General features: G+C 46.9%; 1 protein-coding gene across 1 annotated transcript in view; it reads left to right on the top strand.

Moving 5' to 3' along the window:
* Positions 1-21,521, top strand: part of LOC139263807 (N-acetyllactosaminide beta-1,6-N-acetylglucosaminyl-transferase-like) — a 53,783-nt gene that overhangs the window by 2,982 nt on the left and 29,280 nt on the right. Inside the window, exon 2 of the mRNA XM_070879860.1 lies at positions 1,970-2,059. Within this exon, the coding sequence (XP_070735961.1) occupies positions 1,970-2,059 (90 nt within the window). The remainder of the gene's footprint in view (positions 1-1,969; positions 2,060-21,521) is intronic.

Genomic DNA, 21,521 nt, shown 5'->3' with positions numbered 1-21,521 from the left:
CCCACCTTTTCCTTCAACAACTGTCTGCCCCACCTGTGACAAGAGACTGTAGGTCCCGCATTGGACTCCTCAGTCACCTGAGAACTCACTTTTAGAGTGGAAGCAAGTCATCCTCCACTCCGAGGGACTGCCTATCATGATGATGATGATAAGATCCTCACTGTAGGATTAAACTTGCGATTGAGTAATTAGAATTGAATTCACTGCAGGTTACTGGAAAATATTCTGAATGACTTTTAGAAGTAATTTAAATCCAGAGTGATGGGTTAAACAACAGTCTGAACTACAAGGGAGGAAGTCACGTTGTCAGGCAGGATTTTCTATCCCAGTATTAGGAGTAAAATTAAAATTCTCACCTGTAACCGTGTACCCAAAGAACTACAACAGTCAGATAAGTGGAAGAGTCAATTCGGAGTGTGTCCCTGGTGTCCGAGCCAATATTTATCCATCAACCAACATCACTTAAAATGGATTATCTGGTCATTTTATCTTCTTGCTATTTGTGGGACCTTGCTGTGCGCAATATGGCTGCCATATTTCCTGACATTAAAACAGTGACTACACTTCACAAAAACAACTTAATTGGCTGTAAAGTGCTTTGGGATGTCTTGAGGTTGTGAAAGGTGCTATATAAATGCAGGTTGATTCTTGGGCTACATGGATAGCTGTGACTTTAAACTAGCTTGCTTCTGAATCTCTCTATTGGGTAGTAAATAAAAATTTACATGGTTGCTGAAAGGTAATTTTGGTCCACAGACTGGGTAAGGGTGAGAACGTGTTCTATCAATTAAGAAGTAAGATTTCCTTGGATCAGGATCTGCTGAACAAATAGAATCATTGCCGTTTTCACAGCAAACTCCCAAGTCTCAACAACATTCTTGCAATGTGCCTTGTATTCCACAGACTTGCTACTCTCTGGGAAAGGAAGAACTGTCTAACATCCAGTCTATTCCTACTTGCATAGTTTAAACTCTTGTCCCCTGTTGAATTCTCATTCTCTCTAAAATTACTTATGTCTGGGCGTCCTTTTATTACATGCAATGCCTCCTTCTCTAAGATGAGTTTGGAAGTTGCAATTTTGCCACTTGCCACATTTGTGAATCAGTCTTTACCTTTCTCGATGATCATCTATTCATGGAAATAACTCTACAGTAATTATATACTTGGAGCTTTCTGGGTCCCAGTAGACAGTTAGGGATCACTACACCAGGAGGACCATAACCTGACCAGGTTTAAAAAAAAATCAAAATCCTTCGATACGTACACAGTGGGACCTTTCCAAAAAAGTGAACATCAGTTGTGCTTCCCATGCTTTTGAGAGCTTCGGAGCTCTATAGCATCAAGTTTCTCCTCCAGTTCCACATCACAAGCAGTGAGACATTCAAAAGATATGTTCTTCCTCATCTACTTAGTCATGTAAAGACCATTTACAATTTTTATTAATAAAACTCCAGCCACACAATTCTATGGAAACTTCAGATTAATGGCTTCTGGCAATCGAATTTAAAAAAAAAAAATCTAGGTCTTGTTCAGCTATATACTGTACTTTTGTCACAATTTATTTTACATGCTGGTATCTATATACAGTATGTGACCAATATGCTTTAATGCTTTATGAAGCATTTAATGTGTCTGAATATTCATTCATCACCTCAAATTGCTGCCATGACAACCACCAGCAGTGAGAGATGCATAACTGATGGTGCTTTAACCTGGAGTTCTATATGCGTCTTTATGACACATATTTGGAAGAATAAAACCTATAATTGTACTGCTGCGATTTTTATACTTTAAGTGAAAATTTCACACACTCGTCATAGCACTTTACAGAACTTCAGCGGAAGAAAGAATTTTGCACCACTGCTCTGAAAACGGAGTGAAAGGCAAAGTTTTTTTTTAAAAGAGCAATGATTCATTTTCAATATTTTATAATTGCTGTTATCAGTAATGCTGAATGTCCATCCTTCAGGTGTACCTGGTTCAATGCCATCAGCATCGTGGGAAGGGAGCTTGCGTGCCATAAAATGGAGTGATCAAAAAGACCATGGTGGTTGCCACGGTAATTTATTTAAATTTAAACTTTGCATACTGTTGCATGTTGTTTGATCATTTGGGTAAAATCTACTAGCAAGTAAATTGTGTCACTTAGGGCCCAGGTTTCGGGCCGCGCCTAGAACGGTGCAGCTCCGACCTGGACGCCCTTTTTTCGCGCCACAAAGTGCACCTAAAAAAAACTTAGATTCTCCGGCTCCCTGCAGGTCCTCTGGAGCTGGGTGCAGCGCAGCACAAGATGTGGGGGGCGGAGCCAGGTTGCTGCGCTGAAAACAGTGCCGGGACCTCTGCACATGCGCGCTACAGTGGGCGCGCAAGTGCAGTAGCTCCAGGCGCCCAAAACTGTATGAGAGGGGCCTGAAGCACGCAGCCCCTAGCCCTGGCCGAATGGCCTCACTGGGGCTACGTGCATAAGGCTGCCTCCCACGCACAGCTCCTGCTTCCTCCCGACCCGACTCGACTCCCGCTTCCCCCCCGCCGGCCCCTGGACCGGACCCAACCCGACTTCCGCTTCCCCACCCCCCACCCCCCTGCCCCCGGACCGGACCGGACCCGACCCCCCGGACTGGACCCGAGCCGTGCTCCCCCACCCGACCTGACCTCCCTCTCACTCACTTCCTCCCCTCCCACCACCCCCCCGACCCGACCCGCACTCCAGACCCCTCCCACCCGGACCCGACCCAACCTGACCTCCCTCCCACCGCCCCAACCCGACCCAACCTCCATCTGCCCGCCCCCGACCCGAACCGAACTGAACCGACCCGACCCGACCCATGCTCCCTCCCTCCCCACGACCCGAACCAACCCGACCTCCCGCGCTCCCGGCCCCGGACCCGACCCAACGTCACCTACCTCTAAATCAGGTGCTGGGGATGGGCCCTGCCTGAAGTCTTGGGCCCGGCACGTTCAGCCTCCCCCCCACCGCCACTTCTCCTTTCCCCCCCCCCTTCTCTATTCTCCCCCCCCTTCTCTATTCCCCCCCCCCCCTTCTCCTTCCCCCCCCCCTTCTCCTTTCCCCCCCCTTCTCCTTTCCCCCCCTTCTCCTTCCCCCCCCTTCTCCTTCCCCCCCCTTCTCCTCCCCCCTTCTCCTCTCCCCTTCTCCTTTCCCCTTCTCCTTTCCCCCCCTTCTCCTTTCCCCCCTTCTCCTTTCCCCCCTTCTCCTTTCCCCCTTCTCCTTTCCCCCCCTTCTCCTTTCCCCCCCCTTCTCCTTTCCCCCCCTTCTCCTTTCCCCCCCTTCTCCTTTCCCCCCCTTCTCCTTTCCCCCCCTTCTCCTTTCCCCCCCTTCTCCTTTCCCCCCCTTCTCCTTTCCCCCCCTTCTCCTTTCCCCCCCTTCTCCTTTCCCCCCCTTCTCCTTTCCCCCCCTTCTCCTTTCCCCCCCTTCTCCTTTCCCCCCCTTCTCCTTTCCCCCCCTTCTCCTTTCCCCCCCTTCTCCTTTCCCCCCCTTCCCCTCCCCTCCTCTCCCCCTTCCCCTTCCCCTCCCCTCCTCTCCCCCTTCCCCTCCCCTCCTCTCCCCCTTCCCCTCCCCTCCTCTCCCCCTTCCCCTCCCCTCCTCTCCCCCTTCCCCTCCCCTCCTCTCCCCCTTCCCCTCCCCTCCTCTCCCCCTTCCCCTCCCCTCCTCTCCCCCTTCCCCTCCCCTCCTCTCCCCCTTCCCCTCCCCTCCTCTCCCCCTTCCCCTCCCCTCCTCTCCCCCTTCCCCTCCCCTCCTCTCCCCCTTCCCCTCCCCTCCTCTCCCCCTTCCCCTCCCCTCCTCTCCCCCTTCCCCTCCCCTCCTCTCCCCCTTCCCCTCCCCTCCTCTCCCCCTTCCCCTCCCCTCCTCTCCCCCTTCCCCTCCCCTCCTCTCCCCCTTCCCCTCCCCTCCTCTCCCCCTTCCCCTCCCCTCCTCTCCCCCTTCCCCTCCCCTCCTCTCCCCCTTCCCCTCCCCTCCTCTCCCCCTTCCCCTCCCCTCCTCTCCCCCTTCCCCTCCCCTCCTCTCCCCCTTCCCCTCCCCTCCTCTCCCCCTTCCCCTCCCCTCCTCTCCCCCTTCCCCTCCTCTCCCCCTTCCCCTCCCCTCCTTCCCCTCCCCTCCTCTCCCCCTTCCCCTCCCCTCCTCTCCCCCTTCCCCTCCCCTCCTCTCCCCCTTCCCCTCCCCTCCTCTCCCCCTTCCCCTCCCCTCCTCTCCCCCTTCCCCTCCCCTCCTCTCCCCCTTCCCCTCCCCTCCCCTCCTCTCCCCCTTCCCCTCCCCTCCTCTCCCCCTTCCCCTCCCCTCCTCTCCCCCTTCCCCTCCCCTCCCCTCTCCCTTCCCCTCCCCTCCCCTCCCCTCTCCCTTCCCCTCCCCTCCCCTCTCCCCCCCCCTTCCCCTCCCCTCTCCCCCCCCCTTCCCCTCCCCTCTCCCCCCCCCTTCCCCTCCCCTCTCCCCCCCCCCTTCCCCTCCCCTCTCCCCCCCTTCCCCTCCCCTCTCCCCCCCTTCCCTTCCCCTCCCCTCTCCCCCCCCCTTCCCCTCCCCTCTCCCCCCCCCTTCCCCTCCCCTCTCCCCCCCCTTCCCCTCCCCTCTCCCCCCCCCCTTCCCCTCCTCTCCCCCCCCCCCTTCCCCTCCTCTTTCCCCCCCCCCTTCCCCTCCTCTTGATTTATTGATGTTTTTATCATTTATTATTGATGATGGCTCTTTATTTGTAAAACTGAAGTGTTTAATGTTTGTAAACTTCCTTTTAAACCCCCCCCCTCCCATTCCCTACGCCTGATTTGTAACCTACGCCTGATTTTCTAAAGTGTAGACAAGGTTTTTTCCAGTGTACAAAAATCTTCACTTACTCCATTCTAAGTTAGTTTGGATTAAGTTTTCACTGCCGAAACTTTGAAAACAGGCGTAAGTGGCCGGACACGCCCCTTTTTGAAAAAAACATTCTGTTCCAAAGTGAAACTGTTCTAACTGACTAGAACTGCAGCAAACTAAATGCCGAGAATTTGAATTTCTAAGATACTCCGTTCTGCACCAGTTGCTCCAAAAAATCAGGAGCAACTGAGGCCGAAACTTGGGCCCTTAATATGCAATTTCATTAACAGTCGTAACAGTGTTATTTTTGTACACTGAAGTGTAATCTGTCGATTGTATTTAAACATTAACTCTCCTATACGTTTGTTCTATTTCCCTTCTTTGAATGATGTTTTTCCACGTTAGTTATGTTATGGAGGTGAAAGCACCCTTTCTTTTTGGGTCGATGTGCACATGACGCACTCCTTGTGCTTTACTCCATCTGTTTTCTATTATGAGACAAATAATGCATTTATAAAAGTGATGGAGTGAGTACTTGCATCGAGAGCCGTGTCTGAATGCCCAACAGTTGCAAGAAAATTGTACTGCGTGTTCTGATCACACATCCATGTGATGTATTTGTTTTTCCTACTTCTGTTGGCATAAAGGTTTCAGTAAGGCTCTTGAACATTGATGTCAGATGTCTTATATTTATTAAGCATACAGTACATGCAATAGTACTTAAATGTACACTCCTCAGGTACTTTGCCCCACCCCCCCCTTTCAAATCTGCCATCATCACCCCCTCATCAAAAAAAAAACAACTCTTGACTCTATCTGACCTTGCAAACTACCACCCCGTTTCCAAGCTTCCTTTCCTCTCAAGTCCTTGAACATGTTGTCGCCTCCCATCTACGAATTTAAAAAGGGTAGAAGAACGTCACTAAAAGTAGCAACACTGGTTAATAAGGCCATTTAAAAAGCAAACCAGACATTAGAGTTTATTTCTAGAGGGATATAATTGAAAAGTAGTTAGGTTATGCTAAACTTGTATCGAACCTTGGTTCGACCACATGAAGTACTGCGTGCAATTCTGGTCATCATATTATAAAAAGGATATAGAGGGTGCAAAGAAAATTTACAAGGATGATACCAGAAATGCAAGGGTATACCTATCAGGAAATGATGAACAGGCTGGGTCTCTTCTCTCTTGAAAAGAGAAGACTGAGGGGTGACCCAAGAGGTCTTTAAAATTATGAAAGGTTTTGATAAAGTGGACAGTGTTGCCACTTGTGGGGAAGAGCAAAACTAGAAGCCATCAAAATAAGATAGTCACCCAAAAAATCAAGGGAAATTCAGAAGAAAGTTCTTTACCCAGAGAGTGGTGAGAATGCGGAACTCGTTATCCCAGGAAGTAGTTGAAGTGAATAGTATAGATGCATTTAAGAGGAGTCTAGATAAATATATGAGGGAGAAGGGAACAGAAGGTTATGCTGATAGTTAGATGAGGAAAGACGGGTGGAGCGTAAACGTCCTCATGAACTGGTTGGGCCTGTTTCTGTGCTGTATATCCTATGTAATCTTTCCCAGAACTGCATGTTTCAACCCGTCCAATTTGGTTCCATGCCAGTATCGAAATGGCTCTTATCAAAGTCACAAATGACATCCTATGTGACTGAGACAAAGATAAACTATTCCTCTTCGTCCTTCTCAATCTGTCTTCAGCCTTTGACACAGTCCTCTTCCACCATTGCCCAGCTGGGTAGGACTGCATTCCCTGGTTCCATTCTTATCTATCTAATCGTAGCCAGAGAATCACAAGTTATTAATGAGGGTAGTACTTAAAACCACACCTAAATGATGGTTGGGCCTTTATGAATCGAAATACTCATTACAAATAGTTTTTAGACATTTCTCTTACTCCCTCTATGTGACAGTTCATACAATATAACTATATAAAAGTTTAAAGTACAACTCCATATAAGGAGAATTTAATTGACATCACTTATCAAATAACTTCATTAATTGTTTACTGAGCTCGTAATGCATTGAGCTAACCAGTATAATTCCTTTATCTTATCGATAGTTTAACTCTTGTTCCATATAATTGTTATTCTACCAAATGAAACCTTTAGTTATAAGCCTCTCCTTGTTTCTGTATCATTGGTGCCAATTAAAAAAGATGAATGTTTTGCTTTGCAGATCAACAGTTTTCCCACACTGTTATAACCAGTATGCAATTGCATATCTTTAATTAAGTCTCACTACTTAATCCTGAAATTGATCATTGCTGCAGGGTCAATAGCCCAGTGGGACTTTAAATTGACTTGTACTTTCTTGCTTCACAGGCAAAGGCTAAATATGACATTACTCTACCATAAAGAGAAATCAAGAGTAGTATAACATTAGTAGACTTCAGAATGGTCTGATTAACCCTTTCCTTATGCTTATATATTTCCTTCCACATTTATATAAAAGTGTTCATTCAGCCTATTTTTTTTCCCCAGAAACATTAATGTATTCACAATTTTAAAACAACATAAATGGGTCAAAGCATCATGCATGCAAGAGTTCCTTTACCAATGTATTTCCTGGTTTACAACTGCATCCATTTTCCAGGAACTCTGGTCTGTTTTTAACAATTGTGCAATAATTAAACATTACCCCAGGTTAATGGAAAAAAAAAATCTGACACCATTTCCTGGTGACTGCTGGTAAATAATAAACTAATTCTGTTCTGCAAACCTATTATCTAGCGACCCCTGATAAAATTGAATGCTTCGATGTTCTGCAAGGCACAGCATTGCCTGACTGATGATAAACCCAGGAAGCATAAAGAGGAGAGATGGGTTTTGCAGGGGAGGGGGAAAGATAGACTGAGAAAATAGGACAGTGTTTTCCAGAGGCATAACCACATCGAGATCAGGGGCCATATTCTGGGATTTGGAGACGGGGACATATCCCATATCAAAAGGTGTGTCAGTCTATATTATGCAGATTTGGGGGATGGGGGTGGAAGGAAAGGGGAGCATTTTCCCCTGCTAGTGTTTGCACCTATGCTGTGTCCTTTATTAGTGAAAGTAACCAAACCCACTAATAACCACAGCTGCATTTGAAGATTTGGTTAGGTGTCTCTGTTTGTCTCTGAAATTCAAGAATGCTAAATTCACCATTTGGGGACTGCAATCAACCAGTCAACATGACTACATTTTCCTTGTGTTACCTTTCTGCAAAGCAAAATATTTTTGGTTTTGCTGCAGGAGCCAGTACAGTCACAGCAGCTTTCAACAATTCCAGTCCCCTAAGAAATTAAGGTTTCAATGATCTTAGTCTTATTGGTAATAAGGCTTCTCCGTGCATTCTATTCCTTTTGTTCCTGGGATCATTCACAGGATTTCTTCAATAGTGCTGATAACTTTATACTCGTAACTGAGGAAAACTTGACTGTTAGAATATTGGAATGGAGTGCCAAACAGATCATAGTGATTCTGTATAGGCAGGACCTTTAGCACGGGTGACCTCCCAAAAGTAGTTGACAGCTTCAAATGGAAAGTCACCATTTTGGGGTTTTTACACAGGATATCTCCTTGGATTCAGTGTTACTGAACACTGCTGCAAGCAAGCCTCATGCCTTCAATGATCCACAGTGTGCTTTTCTCTGCCTGATAGCTAGATCAACGATGACAAAATCCATAGATTGTAACAGGAAATGCTATTCTGCACACTAGCTACTGCAATGTACCGCATGCCACTATGTGATTCTCTTTTCAACAAGCAGACTGAAAGGCCACGACTTGTGATATAAACCAGCTGATGATTTAATTAAATAAAACCGGTAAATGATTGGTGTAAAACAGCAAATCATACACTTCACAATCCTCCTCGATTTAAGTAGAAAGGAAGGACTTATCTTTCAGGACATCCCAAAATGCGTTACTGCTAATTAAGTACCTTTGAACTTTGGTCACTGTTGTAATGTAGGAAAGGCAGCAGCCACATTGCGCACAGCAAGGTCCCACAAACTAATGTTATAATGACCAAATAATATGTTTTATTGATGGTTGAGGGATAAAATTGGCTAGGATACTAGGGTGAAACTCACCTGCTCATCTTAAATAATGCTATGATATCATTTACATCCACCTGCAAGGGAAGCCGGGGGCTCATTTAATGGCTCACCTGAATCTCTGACAGTGCAACATTCCCTCAGGACTGCACTGGAGTGTCAGCCTGGATTATGTGCTCAAGTCCTTGGAGTGTGGCTTGAACCATTGACCTTCTGACTCGGGGGCAAGAGTGCTACCACTAAGGCATGGCTGACACCAGCAAAGGAAAGCTATGTGACCATGGGTCATTACCCCATCCATGTTTGTTTCCAGCAATATAAAAATATAAGTTTAATAATTTCACACAGACAAAAATCATTTTTTTTTGTCACAGTCTGTCACCATTGCATCAACCTTTTTAAAAGCTTACAATATGGAGATGAAAAGGTTTTGTTAATTTCAGTCTTTTGGGATGTGTGATTATTCAGCTATTCCCTTGTGTGTAAGCTTTGTTTCCAATGGGTTTGTTTTCCAGTTTAAAAGTTTTCATGTCAGTCCTTGGAGCTTTAGCAGCAAATTCAATTGGCAGGTGTGCACTGGTATCCAGTTTCTTAAAAGGGACCTGGAATCTTAAAGCAGTTTTCCTTTAAGACACATGCCTGAGACCTCTGTCTGGTTTGTTGTATATTGATGTCTGATCTATTTCAAGCTTCAGCTTTATCGTAATCTGGTTATTGATGTATTAATCGTATACTGATTTTAATTTTAAAAGGGGGCAATGGGAAATTATTTTTTAGGCACTTATCATTGGCTTATATAACCTCACATTTAAACTGTGTAACTGAGGACTTCACAATTTGATGACTTTTCCATGCCACTTACAATTGTGTCCTTTTAATAGCTTAATAATCGCATAGGCACCAATCACAACTAAGTCTCCAATCATAACTGAGCCACTGAGGAAGCTGTATTTTCCATTTGCACATATTCAACTTGGGGAGAAAGATGGCTTCTGAGTGACACCACTAAATATTCACACACTTTACTGCAACCGGAATTTCAACTGTCATGTATGTACATTCTGTTTGTCGCCACCAGATGGCATCATTGTTGGAGGCCACTGAGCAGCACACACACGGTGCTGCTCAGGTATAAAAGGCCAGCCATTTTGAGAGTCAGGCACTTTAGGCCTAAATAAAACAGAGCCAAGGTTGTACCTTGCTTAGTTAAACAGTACTCAGGTTGAACCTTTATTGCATACATTAAATTTGGCGACGAGAATACAAGAACCTTTGTCTGCAAAATGAGCACGATTGGATTTTTAGAGCAATTCGTGGAGGGAGAAGATTGGGCAGACTTTGTGAGCTGTTTGAACCAGTACTTCATGGCCAACAAAATGAAGGGGGTCAACGATGCAGATCGGCGCTGGGCTTTGTTCCTCACTGTGTGCGGTTCAGAGATCTACGGTCTGATAAAGAATTTACTCATGCCTAGTGATTCAACAGAGAAAACATACGAGAAGTTGTGTACATTGGTACAGGAGCACCTCAAGCCAGACGACGGCATCATCTCGAGATACAGGTTTAATACACACGTTCGATTGGAGGGCCAGAGAGTAGTGGAATTCGTTGCCGACCTGAGATGTCTAGCGGGACCATGCAAGTTCGGGACGGTGTAGACAGACATGCTGCGGGACTTCTTTGTTATCGGTATCAACCGCGAGGTGATCCTGCACAAACTTCTGGCGGCGGAGGAGTTGGATTTAAAATGAGCGATCTGGATGGACCGATCATGTATGACGACGGACAGGAGTCTAAAGCAAATAGCGGTGAAGAAGCGAACCACGGCAAGTACTGTAAATGCGATTAATTTGGCGTTCGGCAGAGCGGATGACAGGGTCTATCCGGCTGTGTTCGCGAAACATGTGGCTGCCCAAAGTCCGCCAGTGGGAATGTATCCGACTTCTCCGTGTTGGCATTGTGGGGGCAATCATCAGCGCCAGCAGTGCCAATTTAAGCAATATAGTTGCAAAAGCTGTCTGAGAGTGGGGCATCTCCAGCGCAAGTATCCGCAGATGAGCAAGCGAGCTGCGACACACCACGTGGAGGATAAGAGTCAGACTAGCGCGGATCCGGATACGCAATCCGAGATGCCAGAGAAGGAAGTGTATGGACTGTACTCCTTCATAACCAAGAGTAAACCAATTTTGATTAATGTGAAGTTTATCGGGATACTGGTATTGGTGGAACTGGATACGGGGGTGAGTCAATCGATCATAAACGAGAGGGAATTTTATAAGCTGTGAGATACTAAGACTGTGAGGCCCAGGCTGAGCCCTGTTGAGGCCAAGTTGCGCACATACACCAAAGAACTGATAAAGGTGACTGGCAGTGCACAAATTAACATGTTATATAACGGTGCAGTTCACGAGTTACCGCTGAAGATTGTTCCAGGCAATGGCCCAATACTGTTCGGCAGGAGCTGGTTGGAGAAAATCAGATGCGACTTGGATGACATAAAGCCGTTGTCCTCAGAGGAAGATACATGTGCCAAAGTATTGAGCAAGTTCCCCCCGCTGTTCGAACTGGCTATCGGCAACTTCATGGGAGCCAAGGTGTAGACCCACGTAGACTTGGATGCAAGACCCGTCCATCATAAATTTTGGGCAGTGCCGTATATGATGAGGGAGAAGGTCAAAATTGAACTGGACAGATTCCAGCATGAAGGGATTATATCACCGGTCGAATTTAATGAATGGGCCAGCTCCATTGTTCCTGTGCTGAAAAGTGATGGCACAGTCAGAATCTGTGGAGACGACAAGGCTACGATCAACAGGGTTTCGAAACAAGATCAGTACCTATTACCGAAGGCCGATGACTTGTTTGGGATGCTAGCCGGAGGGAAGTCGTTCACAAAACTGGAGTTGATGTCAGCCTATATGACACAAGAGTTGGTCGAGATGTCGAAGAGACTTGCGTGCATTAACACACACAAAGGATTGTTTATTTACCACAGGTGCCCTTTTGGAATTCGCTAGGCTGCAGCAATATTCCAGAGGAATATCGAAAGTCTACTCAATCCGTTCCCAGAACCGTCGTGTTCCAAGATGACATCCTGATCACCGGTTGTGACTCCAAGGAACATCTGAACAACCTGGAAGAGCTTCAACTGCATTTGGATAGAGTGGGACTCGGACTGAAACGTTCGAAGTGCGTCTTCGTGGCACCGGAGGTCGAATTCCTTGGGAGGAAAATCGCCACTGATGGCATCAGACCTACTGGCGTGAAAACCAAGACCATCAAGAATGCACCCAAGCCGCAGAATGTGATGGAGCTGCGTTCGTTCCTGGGTCTGTTCAACTACTTTGGTAACTTCCTACCTAAATTGAGCACCTTACTGGAACCACTGCACATGCTTTTGAGAAAAGGCGACAACTGGGTGTGGGGCGTATCGCAAGACCGAGCTTTGGAGAAAGCCACCAATCTGCTTTGCTCGAACAAGCTGCTGGTACATTATGATCCATGTAAACGTTTAGTTTTGGCCGATGGCACATGGTCATATGGAATTGGTTGCGTACTCCAACATGCCAATGAATCGTGGAAACTTCAAACTGTTGCGTATGTATGCAAAAGTTTGTCTAAAGCGGAAAGAGCCTACAGTATGGTAGAAAAAGAAGCTTTAGCGTGTGTGTAAGGTGGTAAAAAGATGCATCAATACCTGTTCGGTCTGAGGTTCGAATTAGAGACTGATCACAAGCAGCTAATTTTATTGTTTTCCAAGAGCAAAGGTATCAATACCAATGCTTCATCCCACATCCAAAGGTGGGCACTGACATTATCTGCCTATGATTATGTCATTCGCCACAGACCTGGCACAGAGAATTGTACCGATTCTTTGAGCCGGTTGCCGTTGCCCACACCGGAGGTGGAAATGCCACAACCGGCGGATCTAATGTTAATCATGGATGCTTCTGAGAGTGAAGGAACCCCTGTCACGGCTCAACAAGTTAAGACCTGGACCAGCCAAGACCCGATTTTTATTGGTGGTAAAAGGATGCATCCTCAAAGGGGATTAGTCTGCCATACCTAAGCAAATGTGCGAGGAGGCCAAACCGCACATTCGTCGCAAGGACGAACTGTCTATTCAAGCAGATTGCATATTGTGGGGCAATCATGTTGTAATGCCCAAGAAAGGGAGAGAGACATTTGTGCGTGAGTTACACAGCACACATCCTGGTATAGTGATGATGAAGGCCATCGCCAGGTCCCATGTATGGTGGCCAGGAATTGATTCTGAGCTGGAAGAACGTGTGTATCAGTGCAACACCTGCATGCAGCTCAGCAAAGCACCAGCAGAATAGCTGCTGAGTCTGTGGTCGTGGCCATCCAAACCTTGGTCCAGGATCCATGTAGATTTTGCAGGTCCCTTCCTCGGCAAGATGTACTTAGTGGTGCTGGATACTTATTCAAATGCATCATCATGTCATCCAGCATGTCCACGGCAACCATAGAGAATCTCAATGTCATGTCCGCGACACATGGTCTGCCTGACATAGTGGTGAACGACAATGGGTCGTGCTTCACCAATCAAGAGTTTCAGGAGTTTGTGAAACTTAATAACCTAAAACATGTAAGGTCAGCACCGTTCAAGCCTGCGTCCAACGGGCAAGCTGAACGTGCGGTACAAATTATCAAGCAAAGCATGAGGAGAGTAACCCAAGGGTCACTGCAGACCCGCTTGTCCTGCATACTGCTGAGTTACAGGACAAGACCCCACACACTCACAGGGGTTGTCTGCTGAACTCATGATGAAAAGAGGTCTTAAGACCAAGCTATCTCTGGTACACCCGAATTTAAATAATCATGTTGAATACAGAAGACAAAATCAACAAGGGTACCACGATCGTGCAACTGTGTCACACGAGATTTCTGTTAATGATCCTGTATATGTGTTGAGCTATGGTCAGGGTTCCAAATAGATCGCTGGTATGGTCATGGCCAAGGCGGGCAACAGAGTATTCCTTATTAAGCTCAAAAATGGGCAAACTTGCAGGAAACACATGGATCAGACAAAGCTGAGGCACACAGATGAGCCAGAACAGTCGGACGAAGAAACCATCTTGTGTGTGTATATATAACTTTAGTATACTCGTACACAATGTACAGTTACATAAGACTACTGGATGTACCATCACACTGTATACACTATGCTTGTACCACCAGAGGGTGCAATTGGTGGAGACCTGGGGGTCACCTGTACACGACAGGTAACCAGGTATAAAGGGGAGCTCACCATGCTGTACAAGCAATCAGGAGTTGTAATAAATGGACTATGGTCACCACAGTTCAAGTACAATACCTCGCCTCATGGAGTCATTACTAGAGTGCTTACAGGCACAATACCATCGACAACCAACCAACCTACCAGCAGTCTTCAGAGGACTCGAGGGTCATCAGTGAACCCGGAATTTCCATCACGGACCTGTTCAATAAAAATGGATTTGCAATTCCTGACATGGCTACTGCCACCCCCAACAAGTCAGTCATCTAGCCATCAGCCACAACAGACCCCACACACTCACCCAAGACTGGAATTGAACTGAGACGGTCAACCCGGGAGTGCAAAGCACCGGACCATCTCAACCTGTGAAAGACTGTGATAAGATCGCAGAGGGGGGTATTGTCATGCACACAGTGTTGCTCAGGTATAAAAGGCCAGCCATTTTGAGTGTCAGGCACTTTGGGCCTAAATAAAAGAGAGTCAAGGTTGTACCTTGTTTAAACAGTCCTCAGTTTGAACCTTTATTGCATACATAACATCAACGTTGTTAGAATTGCAGTCCCGCTTGTCTCTTTGCATTAAGTGAGCTTTGTGCTGTTGGTGTCAGGCTTGGCTCAGTGGCAGCACTCTCGTCTCTGAGTCAAAGTCCGTTCAAGTCCCACAAGCAATATTTATCCTTCAACTAACATCACTAAAACAATTATCGGATCATTATCACATTGCTGTCTGTGGGACCTTTACTGTGCGCACATTGACTGCTGCATTTCACTTCCTACATTACAACAGTGACTACACTTCAAAAGTACATCATTGGTTGTAAAGCGCTTTGAGACAGTCTGAGGATGTGAAAGGCTCTATGTAAATACTAGTCTTTTTTTTCTTCATGATTTTAAAAAGCATTATTGTCTTGATCTGACAGCTCAAACCAATACTTTGACTTTTTTGGCATTGTCATAGTTTCCAACTTTTTCCAAATACAAAATGAATTGAGCTTAAAGCCCTGTTAATTGAGGAAGTCACTAAATTATTCCTCTTTTATTCAGACATTGCATTTGAAGTTGACCCATTTGCTTCTGTTTACCGATATAATTTTGTTCCTATTACAATACCCGATACAGAGAAAGGTATCAATTTGGTCCCATTGCTGCCACACATTCAGAAACTGAAATGTGATACAAGTACTTCAAAGTTTTTTGTGGTGGTTAGGTTGTGAGTGGGGGGAGGCTAAGGCAGAGAGACGGGGGAGGTTGAGGCGAAGGCACGGCGGAGGTTGAGGTGGAGGGGCGAGGGGGATTGAGGCGGGGAGGGCGGGGGAAATTGAAGGGTGGGTGAGGGAGTGTGTGGGGGAGGCAGGGGACGGACGAGGGAGTGTGGAGGGGAGGCGGGGGGGTGGACGAGGGAGTGTGTGGGGGAGGCGGGGGGGTGGATGAGGGAATGTGTGGGTGGGGCGGGCAAGGGAGTGTGAGGCGGGGATGCGAGTGAGTGTGAGGTGGAGGGGTGAGGGGCCAAGGGAGGGAGCGAACGTGAGTTAGTGAGGTGGAGCAAGAGGGGTGAGTGAGTGTGAGGCAGAGAGGGTTTGGAATTGATACCAAAACAGCACACATCTTTGTAGGCCTGTGGAGGGCTTGTTTGGTGGACTAAGTGATTCAAGTGGGCATCGTCATACAATCAGGGTGAGGAGGAAGGGCATGGCAGAGATTTTCCTGCTGGTCTGAGGTTCTGTGCTGTGCCATTGTGACACATCGTTGCTGTACAAATCCAGATGAGCCTGAGCAGGCCACAGTTTGGTGTTCCAATGGTAGGTCGGGAGTCCCTTGTAAAAGTTGGTCTTTGATGTCATCAGCTGATTGGAGGTTGGGTCATTTACACTCGCCAGCCTTAAAGTGCTTCCTTTGACTGTTTCTAATGGGGAGGCTGAATTAAGGACCCATGATCACGTTTCAAGACTTCTCAATATTTGGCATTTAAGGATCTGGGCATGATTTATGTTAAAAGGTTACTTTTAAGTTACATTTACCTCCTTAAGGTGTGAAGGCTCTGAACAGGAAAGTAGGAAGAATGGTTGACTATCCCATCTGGAGTACTGTTACTTGTATGCCAATCCAGCTTGAGAAATCCTGCTGTGTTGTGGCTTCTTTTCTGTGAGCCATTCGGGCTCATTATGCCTAGATAGTTTTCTTAAATTGAGAAAAAGCTGGGAGATAGTCGCCAGTTAATGAGTTCTTGTACTGGACAAGAAGAGAGTCAGAGGTCAGACTCTGGCTTCCTGTCCTGCTTGGAACCAAGGACACAAACATATGGTCTGATGTCAGTTCTAGAAGGTTTGCTGAGGGTAGCAGATCGGGGGGGGAGGGGGGGAGGGGAGGAGTCTTCCTTAAGGATATAGCTGACCAGACCCAGAGCAGGCCTTGGTCAGAAAAGTGAAGTTTAATCCATTGACAGGTATTGTCATGTATGTAGACCATGTTTACTAACTGTATAGTCTCTCAAGGTGTGCCACCAGAGGGCACTGCGGTGGGAGAACTGAGGGTCACCATCATGCTTGTGCCTCACTCTGGAGTTACAATAAATGGGACTAAGGTCACAACAGCTCAAGTACAATACTGGACCTCGTGGTGTCATTCATAAAGAGTATTAAAGACATATCAACTAGCGACGAGATTACGAACTTTCACGCAAAAATGACTAACGGTGCATTAGAAAAGTTCAGAGGGTGAAGATTGGGAAGCCTTTACGGAGCGGCTCGACCAATATTTCGTAGCAAACGACCTGGTAGGCGATGATCCGGCCACGCTGGCAGATAAGCGCAGAGCTATTCTGTTGACCAGTTGTGGGCCCGAGGTCTACGGTCTCATCAGGGACTTGTTTGCACCAGAGAAAACAATGATCAAGTCATAAGAGGAGCTGAAAGTGCTAATTCAGGACCAACTCAAACCGTAGGAGAGCATCCTCACGGTCAGCCATCGATTTTATACACACAGCTGCCCCGAGGGCCAGGATATCGCGAAGTACACTGCCAACCTCAGGAGGCTGGTAGGACTCTGTGAATTCGGCGCATCCCTCGCCGATGCGTTGCAGGATGTATTCGTAATTGGCATTGGTCATGAGGCCTTTCTTCTCAGGCTACTGTCTGCCGAAACCACCGTCACTGCAGAAGGCCATCAGCATCACTCTCAGGACTCAAACCCGGCAAGTACTGTAAATAGAATGGTGCCTTTCACAGGCAGAACTGTTGAACGTGAATCTGCCCAGGGCAGAACGTACAGGCCCCCCGAGTCCTTTAACTCAGAGTCCACCAAGGGGTGCAAACATAAGTCGAGTAGCACCATGCGTTGCGGAGGTAATCACAGGGCTCATCAGTGTCGGTTCAGAGACTGTGTGTGCAAAGGCTGCAGCACAAAGTGCCACCTCCAGCGAATGTGCAAAAGAGCTGTGACTCACTACGTGAAAGAGGAGTCAGCAGATGGCTGTGAATCCAGCGTGGATTTCGAGGAGATGGCTAGAGAGGCAGCTCTGTCCCAGGACGAAGTGCATGGAGTATGTACCTGCACAACAGATTGTCCTCCAGTGATAATGAAAGTCGAGATAACTGGCGTTCCAGTCTTCGTGGAAGTGGACAGGGGGGCGAGTCAGTCAGTAATGAGCCAGGAAGCCTTTGAGAGGCTATGGAACGATCAAGCTGAATGACCCAAACTGGTCCCAGTTCAGGTAAAGCTGCACACCTATACCAAGGAACTAATATCAGTTGTTGGTAGTGCGGATATAAGTGTATCCCATGGTGCACAATTTACCATTGTGGATTGTTTCAGGTGATGGACCAGCGTTACTTGGAAGAAGATGGATGGGGAAGATTCATTGGAACTGGGAAGACTTCATCCCTCCAGCGATTGACGTCTCCCATGCTCAGAGGCAGAGCAAGCCCCCACCTTCAGTTGGACCAGGCACCAGAGAGCAGATCTGCGCAGGCGCCGAGGCACAGACTGCTCATCATGACTGCGTGGTGATGATCCGGCCGAGACGACCCGGACTCACCTTCCCGGTTTCAGTGGCAGGACTCCTGGGGAGGAAGATTGGATCCGAGGGCGCCTTCCCAACTTCAGTGGCAGAATCCCTGGGAAAGAAGATCGCGGTAGTCGACATCATGGACAGGGAAAAGATGGCGTCCAAACCACGAGGTGCAGCGCTAATGGAGCAACGACACTTGGTTCCCCGCAAGGAAGATGATTGAGGTAAAAGTAGTAAGGCCATTTTAAAGGAGGCCCGCAACCCCCCATTTTTGAATGAACTGCTTGAAATTGGTAACCAATGTAAAAGTCCAGTTGTAACAAGTAAAATGTTGTTGAGCAATGTCTGGTGCAAATTGCAATCAGCCAATGTAGCAGGCGAACACCTAACGGTCGTATGCAGGTCCAGCGGGCTACCCAATGCTGCAGCCTGCGTCCCCGGGACTAGAATGATGTATCATAAAGTGTCCCCACAGCTGACAGAAGTAGACAAGCCACAGAGTAAATGATTCCCGCAGAGCAGAGGCACCGGTAGCGATACCCTGCCTCAGATCGGTTTAACATTGCAGGCATCCGATGGCATGAACCGACATGGGCTAGAAACAGTAAACTGCGCCTATGCTCGCAGTCGGCTACCGTCGCCCAGCACCCGGGTGGAAAAGGCGCAGCCCACAAACCCACTCGCCACCTCGGCAATGCCCAAGAGCGAAGGGTCACCCGCAACGGCTCCTCCGAACGGGACCTGGACCAGCCAGAATCCCAAATTAGAGAGTGCTCACAACGGTGCCCTCAAGGAAAGCGAGTCAGCAGTCCTCTGCAAACTGCTAGACAAGATGAGGCAGCCCCACTGTCGCTTAGATAAAACACTCACTCGCTCAGACCGCTTCCCAGGGAGCAGCAGCGACACTGCGCAAACGAAAAGGACAGGGAGGTTCACAGACACATCAGCTATCTTTGGGCCTGCCCGACACGGAGTAATGGCAAGAGCCCTGAGCTCTAGCAACTCGGGCAAAATGAGCTCACCTGGAGATAGGAAAAACAAATGAAAATAAATAATGTCCTCATAACTGAGATTTGACTAATGCTCTGTCACAAGATCCTGCTGGCACGAGAGCGTTGGGAGGTTCAGTATTGGCAACAAGTGTAGAGGAACAGAGATGTTGGAGTGTAGTTCCGCAGATCATTGAAGATAACAGGCCAGGTAGATCAGGTGGTTAAAGAGGCAGAAGGGATACTTTCCTTTATTAGCCGAGGCATAAAATACAAGAGTTGGGAGGTTATGCTAGAACTGTTTTATTTAAAAAAAAAACATTTAGGCCACAGATAGAGTACTGCGTTCAGTTCTGGTCACCACATTGCACGAAAGATATGATTGCATGAGAGAGGGTACAGAGGAGATTTATCAGGATGTTGCCAGGACTGGAGAATTTATTCGACATGTGGAAAGATTGGATATGTTAGAGTTGTTTTCTTTGGAACAGAAGAGGCCGAGAGGAGATTCAATTGACATGTATAAAATTATGAGGGACCTAGATAGAGTGGATAGGAAGGACCTGTTTCCCTTAGCAGAGGGGTCAATAAACAGGGGGAATAGATTTAAAGTAATTGGTAGGATTAGAGGGGAGTTGAGGAGAGCTTTTCTCAGCCAGGAAGTGGTGGGGGATCTGGAACTCACTGCCTGAGAGGGTGATCGAGGCAGAAACCCTCATCGCATTTAAAAGTACTTGGATATGCACTTGAAGTGCTTCAACCTACAGGGCTACGGACCAAGAGCTGGTAAGTGGGATTAGGCTGGATAGCTCTTTTTTGGCTGGCACAGACATGATGGGCCGAATGGCCTCCTGTGCTGTAAATTTCTATGATTTCTAACTCCTGACCAATTAAACAAAGGGCCAAATTTCATTGCTGTGACAAAAATGATAACATTTAGCATGGAGTTGGTTTATTTAATTCTACCTAGGTACATAAGGTGTAAAAATATATTCCGCTAAAAAACAAGAACAAGCTAAACACTAATGAGACATGAATGAATGACGACTTGAGGGAAAAATTGAGGTTAAGGAAAGAAGCATACACGAAGTATATGAACAGCAGGGGAGTGCATGATGAAGGGAGAATATGAAGAGATTAGGAGAGAAATGGAAAAAACAATTCGGAAGGCAAAGAGGAACTATGAAATTAAATTATCAAGGAACATAAAACAAAACAGTAAAATATTCTACAGGCACATAAATAAAAAAGGAAACTCAGGATGGGAATATAGGCAGCGACAGCAAAATTGCACAAATATTAAGTAATTACTTTGCTTCAGTATTTATCAGGGAGACAGATCAGTTGGACATGACATGATGTCGGAGGATGAGATTAGAAATGAGATAACCGCATTTAAAATAAAAAGAGAAATATTAAATAAACTCAAAGGATAAAACCACATTTCTATTTCCTAATTGATTTCTTGGTGACTCTCTTTTTTTTATATTGATAGCCTTGTAGGACATGTGGAAATTACTCCTCTCCCTGTCCAACAGGTTATAAAGTTCAGCCTTGAGACTTATGAGAAATTACACAAGACACGAATTCTGCCTTTAACCTTTTTATTGACAAAGACCGATTCAAAACCCCTACCCACTATTCGAGCAGTACACCAACAATATTACAAGAAATCGTACATACAAACATCCTGCGGTGATTGTAGGTCCTCTTTCCCTGACTGCAGCAGCTTTTAATAGGCGAGATGATTGTTCTCAAACCACTCCTCCAACTGTAGTAACTTGGGCTAGATTTTGCACTTTTGTGCATATTGCTCAAAAATGGGCGTTATTTCTGGCATGGGTGGTAAAAATGGGTTTTCAGAACGCCGGCTTCTCGTCCATTCTTAAAGCACCTAGTCTCCATTTTTTAAATTGGGCATTACCGTGAGCGATATGAAATAAGTGGTAGCATTAAATCTCGCTGACATTCTGCCATAAAGTATCGCCGTCCTTAGCAACGGCATGGCAACACTCGATTCCCGCGATTCAGGAGGTTAAGGGTCATCATGACATGCGCAGAAGAGGAGACGCAGAGAGGGATTGAAAGCGTGTGTGGCTGTGGTGTGTGCTTGTTTGGCTGTTGTGGGAGGCAAGAGGGAGATTCACCAGTAGCAAAAAGCCTAGTAAGCAACTAGAACATAGTTGGCACCGGGTTTTTGTCCAACAAATAAGATATAACATGGAAGGGATGGTGGAGGCCCTGGAGCTGGTAGCCAGGAACACTGGTGGCAGAGGGCTCCCAGTGGTCCCGGAGTACGGCACTGCACCCCAAGGTGCCGCACCCCCATTGCCAACCACATGAGTGTCAGCAGCAAAATCTTGCTTCTGGCTCAGAGCACGTTCCCACCTGGGACCTCTCCCGTATTCGCCCTAGCAGCAG

Source organism: Pristiophorus japonicus, chromosome 5 (genome assembly GCF_044704955.1).
Source record: "Pristiophorus japonicus isolate sPriJap1 chromosome 5, sPriJap1.hap1, whole genome shotgun sequence".
Lineage (NCBI taxonomy): Eukaryota > Metazoa > Chordata > Chondrichthyes > Pristiophoridae > Pristiophorus > Pristiophorus japonicus.
This window is presented reverse-complemented; position numbering and strand designations above follow the sequence as displayed.